This window comes from Podarcis liolepis (assembly GCF_965112155.1).
Source record: "Podarcis liolepis genome assembly, chromosome: 9".
Lineage (NCBI taxonomy): Eukaryota > Metazoa > Chordata > Lepidosauria > Squamata > Lacertidae > Podarcis > Podarcis liolepis.
In genome coordinates, this window is record NC_139564.1 from 66,793,353 (window position 1) to 66,820,947 (window position 27,595).

Here is a 27,595-nt window from a genome sequence, read left to right on the forward strand (position 1 = left end):
GAAGCGTTTGTAACTCGAGGTACCACTGTATTCATTTCATAAATTACATTCCAAGGGGTTGATTAATTTCCCTTTCTGCATTATATCCGAACCAGAATTTCAAATGCAGTTGTTTTTTTAAAGTTACCATCTAAACCCAAACCAGAATTAAACCCAAGTTTTCTATGTTTCAACTAGCTAAAGCCAACTTAATTAGCTATTAATTTAAATGAAATTAAACAGTTCGTTTTTTCCTTATTTAATAAATAATATCAAAAAGTGAACTAGTTCATATTTACAGTATTTGAATAAAAAAACAGTCTTGTCTAACTTCTGCAATTTTTTACAAGCTGTATGAAAAGAGATTCCATATCCAGTTTGAGTGGAGTCCAGAGTGCAGTTCCTCACAGAGTTGACTTCTTGCATGGGTATGTTCTGCTCTTCTGGTTACACAGATGACTTCACTGTCAACCAATCCCTTGTGTGCAGAAGCGCACCCAAATTTTAACAAGTTTGCAATCATCTCAGTGTCATACATTTTTTTTTGATTAATTAGTCACAGGAAGAGTAACAGAACATTAAATTTAATCTTGACACAGTTGAGTGAAACGTTTTAAAATCAAATATTGAACGAGCTAATTACACACTCTGTACATGTGACAACACACTTGGTGTGGCATACATTTCACTTTTATTTATTCCTGGAAACTGCTGATTATTTGCAGGCTTTAACTGATGAATTATAAAATCTGAGCAGATTCGTTTTCCTACAAAAGGTATAGCAAAGACTTGATCAGCCTTCTATCTTATTGCTACCAAGTTTGACAGGTGCACGGTTTGCAAAATAAAACCCTTTTGAGGACTGAATGGGCACATACATACACACATACAGATAAACATCACCACAAGAGGCCTGCAACCAATGTTTCGTCTCGGGAATTCCCCATTCCCTCAATCATACGCAATCTTACTCAGAAGTCTTATCAACAGGGGCTTTACTACTGATGCGTGCTTGCAGCCCAAACTGTTTACTTTAAGACTGCATTCCCCGTCTAGGGAAAACTGTGCTCTTCCTGTCTACTGATGTATCTGGTCCTCAGCCGTACAAAAACTCTTAACAGCAGCCAACATCAAGAGATTGCTGCCAGAAGAAATGGCTTCTTAGCAGAGAGCCACAAACAAGCACCAGAGAAGTTCTGACATTCTACGCATATCGTTGAAAGAACATGAAGGGCATTGCGGGGAATGCACCGATGCCTTCAGCCAAGTGATGGAGGAGTTTGACACATGGAGTGTTTGGCTGCATTGCATGTAAGTAGGAAGCTGGGAGAGGGTTATCTAAGGGGCTCTGACTGAGGAAGGGTGCACAAAATGCCAATTTCATTCACAGCAAGAAGAAACTCCCAACTCACTTCCAAATGCACATGTGTATAAACAGATTTCCAAGTAGACATGAGCTGTGAACAAATCTCTCTCCTTCCAGGATGCTGAATGTCCTGTTTGTGGTGATGCTCTATTTCCAAAAGCACAATACAACGTAAGAAGAGTATCATATAAAGCTCCACAAAACAGAACAGAATATTGGGGGGGGGGGCACACATTCACGATATTGGAACAGCTACTCAGTACTGCAGTTTCCACAGAGAGAGAAAAACCTCAGTCCCAAAGGCGTTTAGGGAAACCCAAATTTTGCTTCTAACGCCAAGCTGCCACCCAACCCCACATTTACAGTGTTTGAAAACAAGTTAAAACACCTGGCACAGGAAAAGTACAGACGCTCTACACTCACATAAACCGGTTTTCTAAAGAAAAAATAAATGCCATGATTCATAAGTTAAGTGTTTTGTTTCAGAATGGAAGCCGCTATGAAGCTATTTGGTCTGAAACAGGTTGCGCTAGTGTCGGAGGTGCAATCAAACACATTCTACTTAAGAGATGTATTGAGAGATTTGTAGACGACTTGTACAACCCCTCGAGACTGACCTGTAGAAAATATGTTCCGGAAGGTTTAACGGTGACCTAACATGTAACAGCAGCACTCAGCTGCTTTTTCCATACAAAACAGAGCCTACTGCTTGCTCTCTCACATTGTTCGGAAAGCAATTTAAAGCAATTTAAAAAGTGGTCTGAATCAACTCAAAAATGTTACTTATCCTCCCCAAAGATGCAAGAATAAGGACCAGGTTAGAAAACCAAGTCATATTTCTGCGATGTTCCACTACAAGAGGGAAGGACTGCATGTCTGAATGCTGCCACAGAGGGTGGAGAACTCCTTGAATGCAGAAATATAGTATGAGCATGAGAAAAGGCTGAACCCTCTCCCCTCCATAAGCTGGTTTTATAGGGACTTAAGGTATTTAAAAGCCAAAACAGTCCCTTCCACCTATAGTAGTGCAGTCTCAGAAAAATTATATTCTGATTGTATAACATGGCCCTTAACAGGGTTCAAAGACTATAGCATAACACTCTTATGCCAGCTATGATCATTTTGACTGGTTATTCTGAGGTAGCCCTGTTTAGGCCAGTGACCTTATTCCGAAAGCATTTTGTAGACCGCAGTTTCATTCCACCCCCCCCCCTCAAGTACTGCACATTAGCAGGCAAATTTAGCTCACTACGTTATGGAAGCTGAACAGCCAAACCCATTTATGAAAAAATACGTATCCATCCATCAGCTAAAGAGATTTAGAAAATAAAACGTACTCAGAGCAATGAAAGATTATTTCTAATTTTAGTCTGGAAGACTATTTCCAATATACCAATTTTCCTACCTGAAGATAACAGGACAGCTAGTCCAGAAAAAAAAGGTTACAAAAGCCAAGTGTCCTAAGGTTACAAGGTACTGCTTAAAAGTGAATTTATCTCTCCCCCCCCAAAAAAAAACACTCTCTCACTATCCTGTAGTGTAGAGAGAAAGGCAAAAAGTAGATATAATTCCTTCAGTTCAATTCCTTAAGAGATACAAATATTGGATATATGCCATTTGGGCAACGCAGGGCAAAGAGATTTAAAAGGATGAGATGCAGCTATATGCAAAAATGACGACACTCGGGGTACTGCGAAAGCTGATAAGCTTGTAACAGTTATCAACTGTGTATGCAATTATTAGTTTTGATTTTTCTGAAAACCTCAAACACTAGCATGTGTTGATCCCAAACACATTGAGCGAAAAGTCCGTGAACGAACGGCGCTGCGTAAGTCAATACCTCTTCAGCACACACTATGAAGCAATTTGCACTATGTTACAACCGGGAGAAAATTAAGAACAGACAACGTATACAGGCTTGCAAGTAAATGCCAGTAAACAGCCAGAGATAAGGCCACAGTGAATCCTGCCCTTGGTCACTAAAAAGAGAGAGAGAGAGATGAGGAGAGGCAGTAACTGGCTAAGTATTAAGAACCAACGGCTTGCGACAATGTTGTTGGGGGCGAGTTACACAGTATGAAAAGACAACACAGCGCACTTCAAGGCAGTGGCACCGATTTAACTGGATGGGTTTAGAAGCTACAGCCTTGATGTGGAAAGAAATCTACTCAAAATAAGTAACAGTGCTGATTAAACTTGAGGACTATGTGGAAGTCACTAACATTGCTTACTTGTGTAGTCAAACACTTCCCTTGTGTTTATGGAAGAATGTAATTTGAGGATGAGAAATGCACGCCAGGACTATATCCTAGGAAGTGTAACGGTACTTCTGTGCGTGGAACAAATCAAGAGAGAAATCGCTTCAACACAACCCGTCAAAGTGTGGGTGGGGTAGAGAGATAAGACACGACAACTTCCAAATTTAAGTACCGCCAATATCCAACTAGTGCAACTCAAGATCAACCACTTCTCCACTCCCACTAGTGGGGCTTGGAAATCCTAGCCGTGGGCAGAAAGGCTTGCGACTGGGTCTACTATGTATTGGGTCTTCTTCGCCACCTCAGCCCAACAAATCTTCATCCAATAAACCTCAATCACAAGGATTCCCAGGCATAGGATGGCAGGGGGAAACCCTGTGGCCATATAAGACGGGGGCTTTTCATCCCCTCCTTCCTGAGCAACTTTTGGTCCTCTCAAAAGCTGCTCCTAAAGGTTAGGACAGGCTCTGATGTTTGATGCTGACAGAAAGGGATACCCGCTGCCTCCCTATTGAGGGTGCGGAAATACTGCACATGCACACTTTCCAGAGTGGTAGCCACGTTAGCCTATGTCAGCAAAGACAAGGGTCCCTGTGGGACTCCATCTCCTGTTGCTTTCAACACATGAACAGGTATTTAAGATCCTGGCCCTGGTCACAAAAGTCCCTATGGAGCGTTCCACAAGAAGCTTTGGAAAAGGACTTTGGAGAGAAGCAGTAGTGTCAATTGGCCCTCCATTAACGTGCAATCGGGGAAAGATATGAACCTTGCAGTAGATTATTGGCAACGGAGAAAAGGAAGGAAGAAGTGTAGTCCATATCAGTGCTTTTGCAACCAGCCATTTCTAAGTACTATCATTTAACTGTACAATGACTTCACACTCAAAGAAAGTAATATCATACAAAAGAAGCAGCTCATTAGGTTGGCCTGACGTCTGAGGATATAGCCATGATGGTTTGTGATGGCTCCCAACTCGCAAGGAAGAGATGCACCGACCAATCCTGTTTGTGGCTAATGCTTCGGGGGGGGGGGGAATGTTGCCATATGCCAAAGAGACAGACAAACATGCTGCCAAATGAAGTTATTGGGAACAGTTCACTTAAAAAAAAAAAAAAGAATCACGCACACATTTAACTTACACTTAATAGCAAATTATGTACAAGATTAGCAAAAAATAAAAAAGCCAACCTGAATGCATGTATTGACCGTGAAAGGAAGAACCCTCCGAAACACCAACAGATGCCAGTAGCATGAGCAGTTAAGAAAAACTGCACGAGGCCACATTTGTAATGTAAAAAACCTCATGAATCAACACTATAAATACATAACAAAGGAACACATAGAAAGAGCTGTCCACAATGGCGGAAAGAGGAGCTCTAAAGTTAACATACATTGCATGTATTGCAGGCAAGGCAGAGGCATTTTTTAAAGCTTTTGCACAAACTTCATATCATCTTAAAAAAAATATGCTGGCCTTTACAAGGTTCTACTTGGTGAAAAAAAAAAAAATCAGTTCATAAAAAGTCACAAGACTTCAGTTTAAAAAAATGCAAGTTCCAGCCACAGACCAAAAATATATATATTTTTTAAAAACTGGAAGAGTATGGTGATTATACAAGAATGGTCAGGCTTGGAACCTGAGTATACTTCAGAGCAAACGCTCAGAGGAAAAAAAATAATATATAAACTATTTGGTAACAAAAGCATACTATATGTTGTGATACAAAAAGGTATGGTGAAAATGTACCTTTTATACTAAAGCGTTTCCTTGGTCCATAAAAACTATGTTATGTCCATGTTTTCGAGTTCAACTTGTATCCCAGCCACTTTTATTTTATTTTTTTAAGTTTTGAGCCCATTTTTAAAAGAGACAACTAAAAATAGATTTTGAGTATGAATAGAAATGGGCCTTTCCTCCCCGCGATTTTTTAAGTTGTGGCTTCTACTGAGATCAGCACTTGTAGGTGAAAGACGTTCAAAGAGCAGTGAAGAGTTTTTTCCACCCCACCGGGAAACCACAAAAGTTGTTCAGTTTCATTGTTCGAAGCACTTGAGTTTTTTTTTAGAAGTTCCACATAAAAGAGCAGTGGTTAGGAAACTACTGTTGCCGTGGATGATGTGACGTTGGTTGGATTTGTGCTGACGTTTGTGTAGCTTCCCTCGCTGTTTGTGTTTGTTTCGTTGGACGCCAGGAGACTGGAGTTGGCTCTGAGGATTGCTCCAGCGGCACTACAGTGGGGTCGGGGTCCTGGCTCTGGCGTGTAGGTAAATGTAAGGCTGGTAGAGTAGATTATGCCATCATTGCGCACCAATGTGACTGGGACTTGGACTGGCTGGCGGACCCACCTCCAGCCTTCCCGAAATGCGGAAATGTCAGGAACGACACACAGCATGCTCTCTGCACACCTGGGGAAGAGGGAAGAGACATTAGCTGTCGGAATATGCAGAACTGGCAAATTCAGCTATGGAAAGTAGGGATCAAGGAGAGGCAGCCTTTAAGGAGGACTGGAAACCTTTTGTAGATTACCGTATTTTTCGCTCTATAGGATGCACCGGACCATAGGAGGGGGAGAACAGGGGGAAAAAATTCTCCCTCTCTCTGCTCAGCGCCCCTTCAGCGAAGCGGTAGGAGAAATGGAGCCCCTTCCATTTCTCCTCCCGCTTTGCTGAAGGGGCGCTGTGCGCAGAGGGAAAACTGTGCAGCGCCTCTCCAGCGAAGCGAAGCCTGGAGAGCAAGGGGGATTGGTATGCACCTACCCCTCTCGCTCTCCAGGCTTCAGACGGCTATCCGCAAGCCTTCGGAGCGTAGCGGGAACTCTTGCTGCGCTCCGAAGGCTTGTGGATAACTGCCTGAAGCCCCAGGAGCGCAGCAGGAGTTCCCGCTGCGCTCCGGAGGCTTCAGGCGGCTTCAGCGAAAGCAATGCGAAGCCTCCGGAGCGTGGGGGGAGCTCTCCCTCTGCGCTTCGGAGGCTTCGCGTTGCTATCGCTGAAGCCAAGGAGCCTGCATTCGCTCCATAAGACGCACACACATTTCCCCTTAATTTTTGAAGGGGAAAAAGTGTGTCTTATAGAGCGAAAAATACGGTATTTAAAAAGTGATTGTAAACTTGTGAAAATGCAAGTGGGATTTGAATGAAAAACAGCAGGCACTATGCACCTGAGAATAAGCAGAAAGGATAGGGCACAGAATAATCAAAATACGCAGCAGCACCAGAAATTATGGGGAAACCATGGAGGGCAAGTCAAATGGTAACTGAATACTAATAGGGAAGTGCGTATTTTGTATTAAATTTGTAATAATTATTGTTATTTTATTATTTATACCCCACCCATCTGGCTGGGTTTCCCAACCACTTTTAAAATTTATAAATAAATATTAAGAGCGAGAGAGCGAGAGTGCATTAGCTGACAAACACCTTTATTGCCAAAAAAGAACTATGCAAAGTTGTGGATACTCCATACGAAGTAAAAAACAAAACAAAACAAAAAATCTGAACCCAGGCAATCAAAATTCTCCAACAGGAAAAAAATTGATTCTGCAATCACCATACATTATACCTAGAAAAGCGATCTTTTTCTATTTCACTCTCTGTAAGAGAAATTGCAGAATTTTTTTGTCTTAATTTGTTCTGGCTTTGCTTGTACTGTGGAGCAGGGGACTGGAGTCAACCCCGCCCCCCAAAAAACTTAAAATAAAAATTCCAGCTGTTGTTTCTAGCATGGTTGCCAGATGCTTCTCCAAAGAAAAGTTATTCACCACTAACAAAGCCCTATGAGTCCAGAAAGTATCAGCTTGTTTAACTGATACACCTCCCCCCAAACTGACTTAATTAATTAATTAATTTGGTTTGGGGAAGGTGTATTTGCTGGGAAAACTTTGGTGGGTTGGCATGGCTGTACAGATTACCAGTATACAGTGGTGCCCCGCAAGACGAATGCCTCGCAAGACGGAAAACTCGCTAGACGAAAGAGTTTTCCGTTTTGGAGGTGCTTCGCAAAACGAATCTCCTATGGGCTTGCTTCGCAAGATGACAATGTCTTGCGAGTTCCTGCTGGGGTTTTTTCCTTCCCCCCCCCCTTTCCTAAGCCGCTAAGCCGCTTACCAGCTGATCCGATCAGCAGATAAGCCGCTAAAAGCAGCTAAAAGCCGCTAATAGCGCTAATCCGCTTACCAGCTGATCCGATCAGCAGATAAGCCTCTAAAAGCCGCTAATAGCGCTAAGCCGCTTATCAGCTGATCCGATCAGCAGATAAGCCACTAAAAGCCTCTAAAAGCCGCTAATGGCGCTAATCCTTCAATGGGCTTGCTTCGCAAGACGAAAAAAACTGCTAGACGAAGAGAATCACAGAACGGATTCTTTTCGTCTTGTACACGGAAAAGGATGATCACTGAGGACCAATGGATTGCACTGTAAATCATCGGGAACACCACCATTCTTGCTATGAATATGAAGCTAACTTGTCTTTTTTAAGGGCCTTGAAAGGACTTCATCACAAAAGGCGGTATAAAAGTATTTCAAGCAGATAAACGATGCTTTGGGCAAAATTTTAAGTGGCATGATGAAAGATAAAAGCATTTTTGGTTCCCTGTTTGCTATTGTAATGGGAAATGGAAAAGAATGTTGCAAAGATGGCCTCCTAAACTGTAATTTACTTCAAAAGCAGGCACCTATATTGAAGTTTTGGTAATATGCAAGTTAATTTAAAATTGATATATTATTCAAGGCTAAGTGGTTAATTAACTCTCACACTTACGGTACCTAAACAGATGACAGACTTATCTTTAGAATCCACAAAAAACCCCAACACATTCTGAACTTGATGTGTGAAAAGAAATATCGTAAGTGTGATACCGCACCTGTACATTGTTTCCGCTTCCACATCTCCAAACCAGACGCGTAAATTTGGAGTGAAGTTCTGTCCAGTAAGTTCCAACATTGCTACATCCCCTCCTCCATTCAACTAGGGGGTGGGGGTAGGGAAATGAGATATAAACTTATCAGATACTTGTGAGAAGTGTACAAATCACTCGAGAAATGCACAAAATGCAGCTATGTGCAATAAAATGCAACGTTTTTGAGACCAAGGAGGAAGTTAGCTGAAGTACCAATTAGACTCGATAGAGTAATGCAGTAAAGAAGCAAGAAGCAAAATGGTTACGGCCGATAACCAGTGGCGGCAGCCAAATTGTGCTAACCACCTTTCTATTCTGCTAGTCCTGCTTTTAGTGTAGAACTACAACCCAAGCCAAAGGGTGTCTTGCACTTGCAAAAGACGCTGTGCAGCCCCTAGCACAACTACTGTTGTTATAATTTGGAAGCTACTCCCGTTCTACCACTCGCAGAAGGCCAACTCTTGAACTTAGCATGCTAATGTCAGGTGGGAACTAAATCCCACGATGAGCGCAGGGACGTCAACTCACCTGGAGACTTTCTACAACAGGCACAGGTGTTACTGGAGCGTGGACAGGTCCCATTCCCTCATAAAAGGTGTACTCTGCTTTATCTGTGCTAATGATTGTCCATGAAGCTCCGTCATTAATCATCTCTTTATTTGGTTCTTTTGGACATGGAGTGGCCTTTTAAAAAAACAGAGAAGTAATCAGGTGTCCAAGAATGCTTCATGTTAAAACAAAAACGGAGAATGAATCAACTGTAACACATCAAGCCACCTTTGTCTGGGGAGAGGGGCTCCCCCCCACACCTATTGCAAAAGCATCATTCACATACTAGTTGTGCTCACTTGCAGAATTTGCAAGCTAGGATCCTCAGGGAAGCCCCCTCTACTGTAGTTCCCAAATGTTAAAATTAGGCTGCTTAGCAGTGCACTATACTGAAGCCTAAGTTCAGTATAATGAATACCATGTTAATAATAATAATGATAATAATAATAATAATAATTTATTCTTTATACCCTGCCCATCTGGCTGGGTTTCCCCAGCCACTCTGGACGGCTCCCAACAGAATATATATATATATATATAAATCAAACATAAAAAATTTCCCTAAACAGAGTTGCCTTCAGATGTCTTCTAAAAGTCCTGAAGATAGTTGTTTATTTCCTTGATGGGAGGGCATTCCACAGGGCGGGTGCCACTACTGAGAAGGCCTTCTGCCTGTAACCTCACTTCTCACAGGGAAGGAACTGCCAGAAGGCCCTCGGAGCTGGACCTTATTAGGCCAGATATACAGAGGCTGCAGATAGCAAGTCTCTGGCCATCTAGATATTACTGGACTCCAGGCACTGCAACCAGTATGGCCCAGTGGTCAGGGGTGGTGGCTGTTGTCGTCCAGCAACATTTGGAGAGCCACAGTTACCCCACCACAGAAATCCACCTTCTCTTTGGTCCTTGCTTCTTACTGCAAAGTTTTCCCCAGCCCTTTGCCTCTCCCCGCCCCCAGCGCGAAGCCTCTTCAGGGCAGTACCGTATTTTTCGCCCTATAAGACGCACCTTTCCCCCTCCAAAAATGAAGGGGAAATGTGTGTGCGTCTTATGGGGCAAATGCAGACTCCTTGGCTTCCCCCCACCTCCCGCAAAAGCAGGCAAAAGCCGCGCGCTCTTTAAAGGGGCTCCGCGGCTTCTGCGGGCTTTTCTAGGAGGTGGGGGAATTTCCCCACCTCCTAGAAAAGCCCGCAGGAGCCGCACACCCTTTAAAGAGCGCACCGCTCTTGGGGGCTTTTCCCTGAGGAGGGAGAAGGGACTGACTGGCCGTTTCAGTCCCTTCTCCCTCCCGGATCGAAAAGCCCGCAGGAGTCACGCGGGGCTCCTGTGGGCTTTTGCGGGAGGTGGGGGAATTCCGCCACCTCCCGCAAAAGCAGGGAGAAGGTCTTGGAGTAGCGCACAGGCTGCGTGCAGCCTGTCCACTGCTCCCAGAGCTGCGGGGGGAAATCATATTTTTCCCCTTGATTTCCCCCCCTGGAAACTAGGTGCGTCCTATGGGCCGGTGCATCCTATAGGGCGAAAAATATGGTATTTTTCGCTCTATAAGACGCACTTTTTCCCTCCTAAAAAGTAAGGGGAAACGTGTGTGCGTCTTATGGAGCGAATGCAGGCTGCGCAGCTATCCCAGAAGCCAGAACAGCAAGAGGGATCGCTGCGCAGCGCTCCCTCTTGCTGTTCTAGCTTCTGACTTAGCTGTGCGAAGCCTCTTCAGGGCAGGGGGAGCCTTCATCCCACTGAAGAGGCTTTGCACGGCTATCCCAGAAGCCAGAACAGCAAGAGGGATCACTTGCTGTTCTGGCTTCTGGGATTCAGAATATTTTCCTCCTCCAAAAACTAGGTGTATCTTATGGTCTGGTGCATCTTATAGAGCGAAAAATACGGTAGTTGCATCCATTTCAAGGCAGCTCTCCACCACACTCTAAGCTCCTAACATCTGCCATGCTATGCATCAATTTGCAGCTCCACAGCTAGTTCTAAAATACTTTGCAGGATGAGGCAAGCTTCTGAAACCTCAGTAAACGTATGATCGGCAACAAAGGTGTGCAGTGCTACGTACAATCTTTGCCGCTAGCAGCGAATCTGATCCAGGAATTGCTGAGCCCTGCCACCCCGCTCCTTTCAACAGCTCCAGACCAGGAGCTGGAACTTTGTGTACTCTGTTCCCTTTGGATCGGCACTGCTGCAGTGTGAGATTATGCCGACGTGTAATATTACCCGTTTGTCAACTAACTCACTTGAAATTGGATGATTCGCTCCTGGGAAAGGCACAAGTACATTCGTTCGGTATCTTTAAGGTAGAACGCACACTTATGGAGCTGTGACACTGGATCGTCTGCATCTAGCAATGCGGTCTGTTTGTCCACTTTTCGAATTATCTGTAGATAAAAAAAAGTGCACATAAGACACACTTGGAATCAAAATGCAACTTGTTTCTGGGCACTGAAAAGCGGCAGCAGTGAACTTGTATGTGAATATATTTGGTATCAAAAGAGTGCTTGAGGGATTCTAACTGTGGGAGGGATTCATCAAGTATCAGGAGCCAGTTAAACACATCATCCGTGTTCATATGAAGCTTCTATAGTTCATCAAACCTAACAAACTACAGGAGGCACTTTAATTTAAGCACAATTTAATTTAAGTAAATTGACAATATGGATTTGGACTTTGAAACAGTGCCTTATACTGTTCTACATTGGTATAGCTTGCACAAAACCAAATGTATATCAAAACATACTATAGTTTACAACCATTAACAGCTATGCATAACCAGCCTGGTAGCTTTTAAAGACTGATTATCAGTTAAAAACTATATTCTCAGTTCTCTATTCTTTAACAAGTGTGTGTGTGTACACACACACACACACACACACACACACACGTTATCAAAGGAGTAAAGATCCAGTGTGGTGTAGTGGTTAGCTTGTTGGCCCAGGATCCGAGACCAGGATTCATATCCCTACACAACCATGAAGCTCCCTGGGTGAGCAGCCACTGTCTTAGCCTAAACTACCTCTTGGGGCTTTGTTGAGAGGGTAAATTGGAGAGAGGGAGAACCGTGTACCTTTCTTTGGAAGTAAGGTGGGATATAAATATAATACTAGATCTAAAAATTAAAAACAAATATACCAGTCTTGGGAGTGCCATGCCAGTGACGGAACAAACAAGTTTAACCGTCTGCCCATAATGAATGTAGCCATCTCGAACTGTGAATTCTTCACCTTCCGATTCATCATCATCCACTGCAGAGGAAAAGAAAAGGTTTTAGTATGCAAGGAGATCAATAGATTCCAAAAGCAATCACACAGCACAGACAAGTATGGGTTTTCAATCGCAAGCTTTACTTACAGAGGTGAATGTAAAATGCTCCCCACTGTTGCGAGCTGGCATGGAAGTTTCCTCCCTCCACGTGCAAGTATCTCGTGCTAACTGTTTGCGACCGAAGTCTATTGAATAGTGCCACTTTTGTCCCCGATGCAATGCACACTGCAAAAACAAACCAACAAGCCAGATATTTAAATATGTCAGTCTTTAGAACAGACTGTTAAGCTATAAAGATTTGCATGAAAAGCCCATGCATGCAAAAATAATCTAGGCAGCAACTCTAATAATCTATTGCTACATATTCCTTCCAAAAGTACTTAAATGTTTTTAGTTGCAAAGCTAAAATCCAGAGAATTTGTATATGTAAGAAAGCGCATTCCTGACGGCAACCTACTTCAGAAATTTGGAATGTATGCTTTATTTTAAACATATATAAAATTAAAATTCCTTAAATGTGGCCATAGTAACAGATTCACAAGCCAATTGCAACGGACTGTTTTTCTCCAAAGCAGCAAAAACAAAGCATTTCCTTCGAATTCCAGTGTTTGAAATTAATATGCCAGGTATTCCTTTCAACCATCCTCTGTAGGCCTTATTCCAAATCTTGGCACTGTTTCCCCTCCACCTCCTCCTCCTCTTCCTCCTCCAAATACTAAAATTGTAAAATCAAGTGGCTTCTTTGTGTGCAGCTTTGCCTAGCTGTTTTCTCAGAGTGTCTGGAACCAACCAAAATAGAGGTCAACATGGTCAATATTCTGCACCACACCACCATTCTAACACATCTGAGCACTAGCTTAGAAGTTACTACATTTAGTGGGAAGCAGAAGGGAAGTGACTGACACTTCTGCACTTCCCACTTGGGCTGCAATTTATGATGTAGGATAACAGATCTGATCATCTGCAAACGTTACGAGCTCCAGCTTTGCATTTTATGTGAGTAGCAGGGAAGGCAGCAATATTAGCTATGAGACAGCAACGTCCTGTCCATCTCCCTGGCTGAAATGAAGTGTCACACTTGGCACTTACACCTCTTAAGAGGGTTTCCTACAGGGACTATTTCACCTGGTAATTATGTAACGCTACAGGTAAAATTACATGCTGCCTTACAGGACATCTTCAGGAGAAGAAAATGCTTAGGAGTAAACGCTACACAAATCCAGAATGGAGTCCCTAAGATAGTTGGGTGGCGTTTTGTACGCCGCCTCCTGGCAACTCCAGCAGGCAAGCTGGTGCCAAAGAAGGGGGTATTGTCATCTGGGCAGCCCAGGATCTCCATACACACTGCCCAGTCTTGTGCCCCAGAGGTCACTTTGGTGCTGCTAATGCAGCAAAAGCAACGCAGGAGGCAATTACAGTGGTACCTTGGGTTACATATGCTTCAGGTTACAGACTCCGCTAACCCAGAAATAGTGCTTCAGGTTAAGAACTTTGCTTCAGGATGAAAACAGAAATTGTGCTCTGGCAGCGCGGCGGCAGCAGGAGACCCCTTTAGCTAAAGTGGTGCTTCAGGTTAAGAACAGTTTCAGGTTAAGAACGGACCTCCGGAATGACTTAAGTACTTAACCTGAGGTAAAGGTAAAGGGACCCCTGACCATTAGGTCCAGTTGTGACCGACTCTGGGGTTGTGGCGCTCATCTCGCTTTATTGGCCGAGGGAGCCGGCATACAGCTTCCGGGTCATGTGGCCAGCATGACTAAGCCGCTTCTGGTGAACCAGAGCAGCACACGGAAACGCCATTTACCTTCCTGCCGGAGTGGTACCTATTTATCTACTTGCACTTTGACGTGCTTTCGAACTGCTAGGTTGGCAGGAGTAACCTGAGTTACCACTGTACAATTAACTGGCTTCTGCAGCTACAGCAGTAGCTGTGATTCTCCAGCGGTTTGGCTTCATTCCTGGATGTGCACTCCATTGTCTGTTGAGAAAGATGGATGCCAACAGATGGACCCAGGCATCCACCAGTGGAATGGACACCACTGGTCCAATGGATTTCCCCTACCCCCCCCACACCATCGCCAGTCTGCCTGAGGGCAAGGTGATCTGCTCAAAAGCTGGGCATGTGGAAGGCTACTGGGGGTATGGGAATGACAAAAAAAGAAAACCTGTTACGCAAGCAGTCATTCACTCACACAGCACTGGCTATCACCCTTTGAAAGTCCCGAGTCTCTTAATTTGCTTTTTTAAAAGTTCATTCAAATAATTTCAAAGACTGTAAACTATTTTTTTGGAAACAGATAAAGTACTTTGAGTATTTTGGGGGTGGGGTGGGGGTGGAAGCTATCTTACCAACTTATCCATGTAGTTTTGTATACATAGGGAGCATATTATGTGGGGCAACATTCTCACATTTGACCCTCCCTATAGTCTGAATTGGGTTCTGCCCAGCAAACAATGCACTGCATGTTCCAGAATACTGTAGTGGCAAGTTGAAGAAATCACCCTTTCAAAAGTTAAAGGGTGTTATTGAGGTGTATAGCTCAGTTGGGACACAAGTGTCACTGTGGTCTAAACCACTTTTTTTTTTACATTATTTATAGCTCAGTTGGTTAGACCACAGTACTGATAATGCTAAGGTTTCAAGTTTGATCCTCATATTGGACAGCTCTATATCCCTGCATTGCAGGGGGTCCTCAGGGTCCTTTCCACCTCTACAATTCTATGATGTATTTGTTATAAAGGTTCATGCCCTTCTAAATTGCTAAATCACGTTATCATATGGCAGCACTGCTGTCCCTACATACACACCCAACGCACGATTAAGGGCATTTTCTCATTTGCAAATTATGACATACAAATAAAGGTGGCACTGTGCTGTACAAAGCAGCTTGCAAAATCAATACTTACAATCTGCATTCTTCAGGGACTGTTTCTTTTTAGATGGTTTGGAAATTACTTTGATTCGTTTACTGAGGAACACACCAATATCATCGCTATTGCCATAGAACATTTTTACCGATAACATGAAGTGCTTTCGCTTGTCGGAGTCAGATATGTACAAGGTTTTAGCTGTGCAATAGTTCTGTGGATAAGAACAGGAATCGATTCATTAGAAGTTTTAATTACAACAGAAGGACAAATTATGACTTCAAAGCATTACGTGCTAAGGCAATTTGTTAGCTGATCTGTTCAGAGTTCTGACCGGGCTTTGTGCTCTTCTGAGGGCTTATACAAGACTGGGAGGACTGACTCCAAACGTCACGAGGAATGGAATGGAGGAAATGATCAGTCATGTTCTATGGGATTGTCTGAAGCATATGGGACATATAGGTGGCAGTAACAGGGAAGTAACAGTAAGAGAACTGGGCTGTGGTACCCATGATTAAAGGAAAGCATGGACTTGACTTATTCTGGACTAAGGCATCTCCCTATAATGCAATCAATTAACAAACCCTAAGATTTAGGCAACTAACTACCTACAGGCACAGAACTCTGTTCAACCTTTTTTTCTCTCTGGTTGGTCAGGGAGTGAAATGCTTCTTCATAGAGAAAAGCTAGGACTATGATACTACAAGAGACTTCAATTAATCCCCCTTGACATCTAGGGATGTAAGCAATTTCCCCAGCATCCCAGGTTGCCGTAAATATACCAACATTATTATGAACTATCTTCGTAAGGTCTACGCATGCTGCTTTAAAAATCATACGAAGCTTTTCAAACACTTCAGGGCGCTGTATACTTCCTTAGCAAGCATCACAGATGTGTGGCTACTGAATTATGAGACGTCCAGTTTTTATGGACCCAAGTACAGCATGCTTGGCTGCATTTTTGTTTGCACTAATAGCATTAGAAATACTCATATGTGGAATCTTAATTTTAAACAGATCAGGTCCATAAACGTTCAAATTCTGAAATGCGCCCCCGATCCAAACAGGCTAGTGTCCCCTACTCCAGGCAATCCTTACAACAGGTTTACCCATAGGATGAATTCTTGTACATAGTCAGTATCTACTCGTTTTCCTGGGAACGAAAAGAGTGACCCAGTCAATGACTTACTCCCAAGAAGGAGCGCCACATTCTATGTTTTATCTTCTTAAGCTGGTTTATTGCTCAGAAGGCCTTCAATACATCAGTGGGCTAGCATATAAAATACAGATTTGTACTCATCCTACCTTTCCTTCCAGATTTAACTGCTGCATTTCTTGGTCACTATTACCTATCCCAATAAAGGCGCATGGTTGAGACTCTTGTTCAGAGCAGCCATCCCGTTCCATCTGTTCTTTTTTTTTCTTCCACCCACTACCCATAAGATAGACACAGGGAGGGGGGCAAAAGAACCTGAAGGTGAAAAACAGAGTGTTGGGTTCAAGCTCAATGCATTTGGTTAAAGCTGTGTGCATTCTGTACAAAATACATACAATTCTGAACAAAATCTGAAGCAAGAGAAACTGGGTTCTGTGGTGCACTTGTAAAAGAGTATTGGAAAATGATCCATAATGAATTGAAAAAAATGATTAAAAGTACCTTCCAAAAAACAACAACAACAGAGTCCTTTCTGCTGGGGATAATTCAGACTGAAATTCCCAGGTGTTAAAAAAGGTTATTTATGTATGCTACTACCGTGGCCCGTGTTTTGTTAGCCCCAAAATGGAAAACGAGCGAGGTGCCAACCAAAGAAGAATGGCAACTTAAGTTGACAGAATATGCACCACTTGCAGACTTAATATATAGAACAAGAGAACAAGAAGAACATACGTTTAGAGAAGATCAGAAAACGTTTATTGAATATATGGGAAATAATTGTGTACAACTGAAAATGCTAGCAGCATTAAGATAAATTCAACAGTGTAAATAGGTTTTGATGGATGGAATAATGGAATACTGAATGGTATAGTTTTTGTAAAATATACATGGATTTATGATATGTAAAATGAACCATGGAAAGAGAAAAAGGGAAGTCATATCTTAAGGATGCAAAATGAGTATTTTAAATTGTAAAACAGAAAATTTAATAAAAATTATAGAAAGAGAGAGAGAGAAACTGGGTTCTGTGACCTACATAAATGATATGGCTTGCAGAGATTTACAGTGGTGCCCCACAAGACGAATGCCTCGCAAGACGGAAAACTCGCTAGACGAAAGAGTTTTCCGTTTTGGAGGTGCTTCGCAAAACGAATCTCCTATGGGCTTGCTTTGCAAGACGACAATGTCTTGCGAGTTCCTGCTGATTTCCCCCCTCCCCCTTTTTCTAAGCCGCTAAGCCGCTTATCAGCTGATCCGATCAGCAGATAAGCCGCTAAAAGCCACTAAAAGCCGCTAAAAGCCACTAAAAGCGCTAATCCGCTAATCCGTCAATGGGCTTGCTTTGCAAGACGAAAAAACCGCTAGACGATGAGAAACACAGAACGGATTCTTTTCGTCTTGCGAGGCACCACTGTACTAACTATACATAGTTTTATTTTGCTCCTGCTTAGCCATAAGGAACTAACTATGCAGGACACTAAAACTCATTTCCTACTTTGCAAGGATTTACGAGGCATTTCTCACATTTTCCAATATACTGTGCCAGCTATCAGTATAAGAATAACTATTCAAGAATCAATGTTCTGAGTTTGATTCCCCCCCCCCCCCGCCCCGGCCACTTTCTCCCTGTCTGTTTTCCCTTGTGTCTTTTTTATTATTATTGTAAGCCTGAGGGAAGGGTTTTGGTTTTTTTATTGACTGTATATAGTCTTATGTTAATTGACTGGAAATAAGCCACTCTGGGGACACTTTTGGCTGAAGAGCTCTAAATGCTTAAAATAATGATGATAATATTTTTTCAAAGAGCAATCGCTACAGTTTTAGGATGAAGAAACACACTATTTTTAAAACGAAAACTGAAATTCCTGGATACTCTGTTTTCAGAATCAATAGGAGGCGACTGTGGAATTACAGAGGAACACAGCCTTGGCTCCATAACAATATAAAAGGTATCTGCACTACTGCTTATTGCATGCTTCTAAGCCTGACTGATTTCTATTAGAGACATCAAACATGTACTTAATTTTCCCATTGAAGAAAGACAAATGTAAGACAGGAGTAGGGAGTCTTTGCCATCCCCAGAACTGCATTTTCTTGGAGAAAATCAGTCAGGGGCAGCAGGTCCATAGGGGGCGGGGCCAATGTCAAAAGTGGATCACTCCTCCATCTCTCTAACATCCCCACTCCCACCAAAACCATATTATCTTGGAAGGTGGCAGACTCTCTTTCACTGGAGGGTTTTAAGCAGAGTCTGGATGACCACCTATCAGGATGCTGTGGTAGTGCTTTTCTAGCACTGGCAGGAAAAATATGAGATTTGATGTCCTTTCCAATTCTTATGATTCTATGATTCATTCATTCATTCATTCATTCCATTCCAGTCTCTCTCTTCCCCCTTTCACTTTATCACCTTCTCTCTCTTTCTCTCCTCTCCTTGTCTCCCTGTGCAGCAAATTTATGCTTTTAAAAAAAACAGCTTCCATTGGGGATAATGCAAGCTGTTTAATTGATGCCAGGATGGAGGGTGGGGAGATTGGGATCACAGCATAGAGTTGTAACACCTCCAATAATAATTTTTAAAAATCACCCCCAAAATCACAAAAAACACCTGCTTTTATTCTGTTTTGTTAGGCTGTTTTTGAGCCTAACTGCTGACTTTTAAAGCTATAGGAACAAGGGGAAAACCGGGGAAAAAATTCCAGAGAAGTTAAGATTCTATCTAAAATATCAACTGATACTAAAAGTATCCCCAGAATAATCTCCACTCCAATTTTTCACTTCAGTATACTGAAAACATTTTTGTAAAAAAAACTAATATAGGTTTCATTAGCATTCCTCATTTGGCCAGTTGAAGAACGTCTAAACACCAAGCCAGCCTTTATGTGTACACTAGGTGGAGCTCCACCCAAAGCAAATTTCAGGATTTCGAAGAACCAAGGACACAAACTTACACTGTACAAGTATAACAATTTTAAACAACCTGGAACCAAGCTTACACTGTATTATAGAGCTTTTGAGAAGGCACTACTGAAATCTGGAGAAAAGATACTGTGGATGCCTGAAGTTCTTCTAGATCAGCCAAAGATTGTTTTATGTGTGACATTTCCCATAATGTCTCAAAATGGCACAATAGAGAGCACACAACACTAACCTCTTTTCATTTCCATACGATTTCTGTGCAACCTTTGCATGAAGGATTAGGACTGTTTGATCACCACGCTCCTTTAAATAGTTTCTCATTGCTTCCCTGAGAATTAAAAAGGCACAATAAAATTAATAGAAATACTCTTCATTAAAAAAAACAAGCTGTATGGCAAAGGTAGTCTCCAGGCGTTGCAGCTGTCATTGTCCCTGACCAGTGGCTATGCTGGTCAGGGCTGATGGGAGGTGGGAGTCCAAAAACTTAAGGAGGGCACCATGTTGGCTTTAAGTTTTGATATTTAAAAATATTCCGGCAAAATAAGCAGCCCAAGTGCGTGGAGTACAAGATATCTGCAAGCACATACCTTTATAACCTCAAGTAGCTCACTGGCGGGGCTTACAGAGTTGCCAAGGAGCGTGTAGGTGGCTTAACCTAGTTTCTGAGTCCGTCCTCCTGCAGAAAGCACCTCCCTGTCCTCAGGCAACAGTAGTGAAGTGAAAGTCTAAGAGTTATCCACCACAAGGGTTATAATTAGTGGAATACATGATTTAAAGAAGGACTTGGGATCTGGCCCTTACTTTCTAGCAGAGCTGGAAAAGACATCAGCCTGCCTTTGGACAGTGGTGGATTTTGGGAGTAAACACTACTAAGATAGATGGATCAAGAACCTAACACAGTTGAGGCACTTTCATTTGTTTTGTCTTCACAAGCAGTAGCCTATCTACAAAATCTAGCTCTACTCGGAAAGGATAAACAGCCTCTTTCAAGAGTCGAATATAGTGGTACTTCTGGTTGCGGACGGGATCCGTTCCAGAGGCCCAGCTGGATCCCGACATTTTCACAACCAGAGAGATCACTTCTGCGCACACAGGCATGGCGGAAGAGTGCTTCTGTGCATGCGGCAAAATCCCAGAAATATACTTCCAGGTAGGCCGCTTACCGGGTTATCCCAAAGTTTACGTAACCAGAGGGATACGTAACTGGAGGTACGACTGTATTTTTAAACCTTTTTTTTAAAAAAAGGAGAAAAATGTTAAACTGTTAAATTGTTCAGCCTCAAAGTATACTCTGGTTGGAATTACATGCCTTTTAATGGCTTAACTACAGAGCAAGCAGGAACTCATTCCAAAATACGTTCCTGGATGTATCCCTAATTCTGTATTTGCTAGAAATTTTTCTAAATGCACATGAACCAAAAGCAGCTAAGACAAAGGTGTTAGGATGCTGACATCTGCCTATAGTTAGGGGATTTGCCGCTTAAGATTACCAGTACTTTCCCATTTCATTTCGAACAATATGAAGTTATCATAGGGCAGAACCTGTGGAAATGATTACTTTTCAAAGGCTTCCCTAGTAGGCTACCAAGAGAGGGGAAGAAGCAATAACATGCATGTTCCAGTCCTTCTGAAAATTATGACTAGCATTCCACACTGGTGCTCCAGGGAGTGGGAACAGCCTCTGTTCACAGAACAAAAGGCTGCTTCCATTCACAATATTGAATGCCACCCCATTGTCACGAACTGTAAACTTTAGCTTTGTCCTTGGCTACTAGGAGAGAACCCGCATTGCAAATAATGCTAACATACAGATAAAATAGAACATTTGTCTGCAGGAGGACTGTTTGGAGAATACAAACTAAAGCAACAGGAATAAAGGATTCAAAATCTAGTGTTTTGCCAAGGAACAGGGTATGATTTAACATTGGAAAGACCAGACACAAAATGTACTAATAAAATTGTGAAAGTTACAACTTTAAAAAAGGGGTAGCTGAATATTTCAACAACAGTAAAAGGCATCAAGAAAGTATATATTGTCCAATGGTAAGAAATTCTCATCCAGTTCAAGCTCTTTAGCCCTTTATCAGTGAGTGGTCTAACCTAAGTACAGTGGTACCCCGCAAGACGAACGTCTCGGAAGACGAAAAACTCGCTAGATGAAGGAGTTTTTCGTTTTCTTAGCCGCTTCGCAAGACGCATTTCCCTATGGGCTTGCTTTGCAAAACGAAGCTTGCCCCGCAAGCTCTGGGGATAGCGGGGAAGCGCAGCGCGTCTTCCCCGCTGTCCCCAGACCTCTTTTGAAGCAAGGGCGGCGGGGAGAAGATCGCTTCTCCCCGTTGCCAGCCCCGCAATCTCCGGGGACAGAGATCTCTCCCCGGACCCCTTTTGAACCAAGGGGCGGCAACGGGGAGAAGTGATCTTCTCCCCTCCGCCCCTTGCTTCAAAAGGGGGGACAGAGGGGAAGGCGCGCGCGCCTTCCCCTCTGTCCCCGGACCCCTTTTGAACCAAGGGGCGGCAAGGGGGAGAAGCGATTCTCCCCGCTGCCCCTTCCCTTGCTTTAAAACAGGTCCGGGGACAGAGGGGAAGGCGCGCGACGCTTCCCCTCTGTCCCCGGACGGTCTCCATAGGAACGCATTGATTGATGGGAAACCGTGCTTCGCAAGACGAAAAACTCGCAAGAAGAAAAAACTTGCGGAACGAATTAATTTCGTCTTGCGAGGCACCACTGTATAATGAGGGATACCTAGGCCACTCTGGAAGCTGTTTTAGATGAGGAGAAGATCTACATAAGTAACTAAATGCCTGGATTGTTGTGTGTTTAGAATTTCCATTATTTAAAAAGGTCAAAAAGGCAATCCACAGTGTGTAGGTGCATGCATTTGTGTAATCCAGTTGTAGTCAGGTGATCCAGCCCAGATTAACATGCCGTCACTGTATTCAGAACTCCCCCCAAAAAGGAGTGCTTTTACTGCGCTGGCCTACTGACTTTGGAAAAACCTGCATTTAAACAGAAGGGCTGCAAGACATTTTGTTGTTGTTGCAAACATTTCATAATTTTAGTACTTTATGGGCTGTGAACTGCCTCGGGATCTTATGATGAAGGGTGGCATATAAATCTAATAAATAAATAGATAAATAAATATAAAACATTATATGACTGCATCTTATTGTGCTGTTTAATAGCACACTCACTTTGAAGGCTGAAAAAGATGTCTATAAATATTGAAAATTAATAAATGTGGTACCTTTAGGTTGAAAATTGACCTAATAAAAATGTAGAGGTGAAGAATTATTCCATAGTTGGTTTGACTTGACTTCACCATTCTTTTTACAATACGTTGTCATAAAATTTGTATTTTCAAGATGGGACAAGAAAGGAATCCATTGTGTATTTAGGTCTAGTTCATTCCAATAACAGATGCAATAGTAAAACTGTTCTTAGAGTGTATCACTTCAAATTACAGCTAGGAATAGAGTTACATGGTCAAATGTAATTTCTCCAGGGGGGGAAACATACTTGCACAAACAAATTTAGCATATTGGGAAAAGGCTAAGCTACAACCTGTTTTTATGACAACTAGATCTTCATACATAGTTCAAAAAAACAATGAATTAACAACAGTGAACCATGCAATTGCCTGCCCAAAGTCTGAAGGAACTAAGACACTAATTGCATAAACTAGGATCTAGCAACACAAATAATTATGTCTTACCTGGTGAGCCGTTTAGGTTGAGGTCGCTCACCAAATTTCCTGTAAGCAGAAAAACACACAAAACAGTCATTTGTAACATTTCTTACTCAGAGGTATGGCTCACTGTGTTGAGTATATCTTCCTCCAAGGTATACATGTACAGATTGCAGTTTCAGTCTGTCCACCTAACAGAGTATATGAACTTTTAACTCGATCTGCAAGCCTAACAGAGCAGCACAATCCTGCTAAAGAAGTTTTTAAAATATGCAGTTCTTTACGCTTTCCTGGGTCTCTCCAAACTTTAAAGCCCTATTAAAAATGGCAGATCTAACTTTTTCCAATTAAGCCATTCATTATAGCATGGATGTGCTATGCAGCATAAGTTTTTTTTTAAGACATATGAAAATTCACATTGTTAATGATTTTTTAAAAATTGTGCTTTCTAGATGAATAAAAGAAATCAAAATTTTATGCCTGTTAACATCAGTTAGCAGTTCAAAAAATAGTAACTGCAGTAGAAGAAAACCCAGGACTCAGCTACATTAGTAAAAAAAAGTGATTTGAATGCATTATAAACACGCAACACCAGATGACACCAGAGAGCACAAACCTTTCTATAGGGTTTTTACATAGGGTTTTTCTTTTCTTTTCTTTTGTTATAACGATTTAATTTCTGACTTATTTATAGCGGGGGTTTCCCCCCTGTGTGTAGAACCACCTCCAGATGCATGGCTATTATCACACTATGGAAACAGAACAAACAAACCCCAAGACCAAATTTATACGAAAAATTATTGGGAAAACCTGTTTTCAATACATAGAATAAATATAATTTACAGAAATTCCTTTGCACTAACAAATCCATATCAGAAAAGTAAAGAGCACGAGAAATAAAAAGGAGAATATTTGCTTCACTCCGTAAGCAAGCAAGCAAATGTATGGAACTGTCACTTTGTTCCTTTCTTCACATGAGCAGGCAAATAACTCAGAAAGCCATGACCCATAGCTTTCCACTACGTCTAAACCAGGAAAATGTGGTTAATGGCTGCCAGACATGGAGGCCCTGGCTCTTTTTATTTATAACCAGTGCCAGAAACTAAAGACATATAAGCTAGGTACAAAATTGCTCCTTAAAATAGGGTTATAGTCACCAAAACGGATTGTTTATTTGCCATTTTTGGATGAGATGGCTCAAATATCAAATTTCTCAATACAAGGTTTGGGTTTCTGAAATTCATTCTGATTGTACAGATAAAACATAACAGGATTCTACAGGATGTGTTGCTAGTGTGTGAAAACAGTTAAGATTCAAGGATCCCCAGGGATGCACCTTCAAATGGTGGAGACTTCAGGCACCACCCTGGCACCCAGGCATCTTCACTTGGTCACAAGTGCCTGAAAGCCAGGTGCAAAATGCACCTGTCACCTTTTGAACACTGTTTATAACTATTAACCAAGTTGACCATGCTTTGGCTAACAGAGGTTCCTGGCTTATTTGCTAGCTTGAGTGAAGGACGATGGTAAACAGGTGTGTGGTGTTGCAACCTGTTTATATCTTGGCTTCAAATATAAGATTTGATTGTCTGAAATGCAGCCAATTATAGCCTCTGTTAAATCTTCAACTTTCCCTGTCATTAGGGTGTTTATTCGTCCTTATTCAGTGACTGCTGCTGCAGCCTGGGCTCTGTCAGTCTTAATATCCGTTAACTAATTCCTGTATGTCAGCTATAATCCAATCTTTCTTAAGAAAAGCCTGTAACTTAACAAAAAGAAGATTATGGGGAATATTAAACACTAGTCCTACTCAGAGCAGACCCACTGAAGTTAATGGACATGACTTAGGTTCATTAATTTCAATCTGTCTATTCTACATAAGACTTAATACAACCCTATGCCTCGAACATTTAATTCTCAATCTCACTGAATTTTCAGAGAGCGAGTGTTCAGAAAGAGTTCTGGTGTAGATCTGGATAGATATGTTGATTTCTTACTCATAAAGGTTCACAGTTAGGAAGCTTATGCCTTATTACAGCTTAAATAATATATAATATATTATACCTTAATATAATATATTATACCTTATGACTTATTATTGCTTAAACTGAATCCCAACATTTAAATATTAAGTGCATTCTACAACTATAGTCTGATCCAAATTTTAAATATCCTTTAAAAGGTGGTGTTCGTCTTATGGGATTCTTGTTAATTTTAAGATATATCCTGGATCAAAATGTATTTTCTCTTCCTTTCATTAATGCTTCTATAGTAGCATAGTTTTCATTCTTCAATCAGCTTTCTCTCTCCTTTCACTCAAGCAGTCTACCTTTGAGGCTGAAGATTGTGTTCAGCTTTTAATAGTTTGTTTCCTAGTCTTAAATTTGCTCAGATGAAGTTTTATTTTCTAATTCTCTCTCTTTCATCCAATTTCATTTGCTGCCTCCTTTCTCTCACACAACTATTCTTCCACACCTTTTCTCTCTCTTCAACATCTCCTAAGGGGCTCTGGCCTTGGAAGCTTTTAATTTAATAATAATAAGATTGTACTCTGTTGAAAGTTTTCCCTTGATGATCCTCTTAGACAGTTATTTCTACCTTTTGGGTCATATTTCAATCACCTATTTGTCTCTGAGCTTTATATAGACATCGTTAATTCTAATAAATCAGTTCATAATTCAGATTTTTGACAACCAAGACAAATAATGCAGTTCTAATCAACTACATAAATTAAAACTAGAACTCTCTTAAATTAGCAATTTTAATGACTCCTCCATTTTCATGCATAATGAACTGATCAATTTCCTGACATTTTCTTAACCAAGTAAAAATTGGGAAAATAAAGTGTAAATTCAATTATCTTTATATAAATAATATGTATCCTACCAATTAATCTGTTACTCGTATCCTAGGATTCCTATGTACTTAAATACCACGAAACTCCAAAAATTATCTGTGGTGAAATAATCTATATATGCATACAATATGCAGACATACACCAGCTCAACATATTGACAGAACTTAGTTCTACAACTTGCAGTCCTGTGTGCTAGAGACCAGCTGTGTTAAAACGTACTTCTATAATGTTTGCATTTTTGATAATTTCTTGCAAACAGTTCTGACTGAGTTAAAAATCAGTCCAAATATTTTGGCTACCTCACCTACTCATTGTGACAAACAGATGACCTAAATAAATTTCCAGTTCACCAAAGCTTTCCAACTTGGTCGCCTGAATACACAAGTAATCTGGAAAGTATCTTTGTCATCTCTAAACAGTGTACAAAAAAGAAGCAACAACAGACAATTTAAACAAAACATTATAAGAATAGAGTTACATATTTTAAGTTACATTAATAAAAAGTTGCCAATATATAAAAATCAGTATCAATTCATTTTCCTTCTGATACAACCATCCCCCCAGTTTTTACCAAGGGTCTAAAGAAACTTTCAGCTCACCCACAAAAGTCTCACAATGAGAAGAGTTCCTGCAAACAGCAGACATCACCCTAGTCTCTTACTCTAGACTTGCTTTTTACAGGCAGGCCCAAGGTGGATGGCAGTTCCTTAGGCTGCCCACAACTGTGTCCTATTCAGCTGCACCCAGTTCTAGGTGCAGAAAGTTTGCTGAGATTCCCAGGGGGTCCAAAGGACGGAGAAAGGGGCCCTCTCCACTCACAGCTCTTTCTTCACCCTCTGCCTTTGCCTCCTCCTTTAGCTGCTTTGTGAAAAATAAATGAATGAAGAGTTGTATTTTGATGAACACCAGTGCCTTTGTTTTTTGGATATTAAAAGCCAACACCAGGAAATTACACCCTCTGAATGGAAAGCTGCAAAACCTAGACGGCAAAATAATGACTGCATTGGAAAGATTCTTAGTAAAAGGATTCCAGAAATTATTGATTGATACTGTTTGCATATTTCACCGCAAGTCACTTCAAACAGGGCACTGCAAAGATGCATAGGACTGATTCACACAACCATACTTAAATGGTAACTGTATTATGCTCATTAACATGCCACGTTTCATATAGAGAGCATATGAAGTGTGGTAATGAGTTCAGATATCATGTAAATGCCTCCTACACGTATAACATCACATGTGACACAAGCATTTGCAAATATATAACAATGACAAAATATATTATTACAGGCGAGGTGCATATAACCAAAGTCTTACGTCATGCTTGACATGCAGTAGGCAAGCAAGAACAACCTGAACCCCATTTTTCACAGTATTTTAAAAACTTAAAACAGACATAGTTTCTGCATCTCAGGGAAATTTCAGGAATATTTTCATTCCCCTGTTCAGTTCCAATTGGGAACTATCCCTTCTTTCCCAGCTTGAAGCTTCCCCAAAATTTGTTGACCTCTTGAGAGGTTTCATATCCCACCCATACATATATTTTATATTTTATCTACATAAATCAGACTTGAACAATACGGATAAGCTAACCTGATCTTCCACCACTGCTATTTCAGCCCCAGAAAACAACAGGTTGCATACACAGACAGTTATGTTCAGTTTTGTGGGTCGAACATGTATATCTGAGACAAAATTTACAAGAATAATTCCAGGACTAGAAAAATATAACATCTACCCTGGTTATTAGGAAATCTTCTGGAAATTGTTGATACAATGCAACTAATCAGTTGAAATTAATT

At 41.5% G+C, this 27,595-nt stretch overlaps 1 protein-coding gene across 8 annotated transcripts in view; it reads right to left on the bottom strand.

Annotated features, from left to right (window-relative positions):
- Nucleotides 1-222: 222 nt before the first annotated feature.
- RBPJ (recombination signal binding protein for immunoglobulin kappa J region) overlaps nt 223-27,595 on the bottom strand; it is a 91,342-nt gene continuing 63,969 nt past the window's right edge. For 6 of the 8 annotated variants that reach the window (XM_083460025.1, XM_083460022.1, XM_083460021.1 and 3 more), the window contains 10 exons: nt 22,961-22,999; nt 19,480-19,575; nt 16,478-16,643; nt 15,212-15,386; nt 12,392-12,529; nt 12,173-12,285; nt 11,281-11,421; nt 9,026-9,181; nt 8,462-8,565; nt 223-6,009 (listed from right to left, as the gene is read on the bottom strand). In XM_083460025.1, coding sequence (XP_083316151.1) covers nt 5,694-6,009; nt 8,462-8,565; nt 9,026-9,181; nt 11,281-11,421; nt 12,173-12,285; nt 12,392-12,529; nt 15,212-15,386; nt 16,478-16,643; nt 19,480-19,568 — 1,398 coding nt within the window. In that variant the 5' untranslated portion in view covers nt 19,569-19,575; nt 22,961-22,999 and the 3' untranslated portion in view covers nt 223-5,693. Of the gene's footprint in view, nt 6,010-8,461; nt 8,566-9,025; nt 9,182-11,280; nt 11,422-12,172; nt 12,286-12,391; nt 12,530-15,211; nt 15,387-16,477; nt 16,644-19,479; nt 21,348-21,970; nt 23,000-27,595 lie in introns of all 8 variants that reach the window. The other 2 variants (XR_014515835.1, XM_083460027.1) reach the window with 2 other exon arrangements.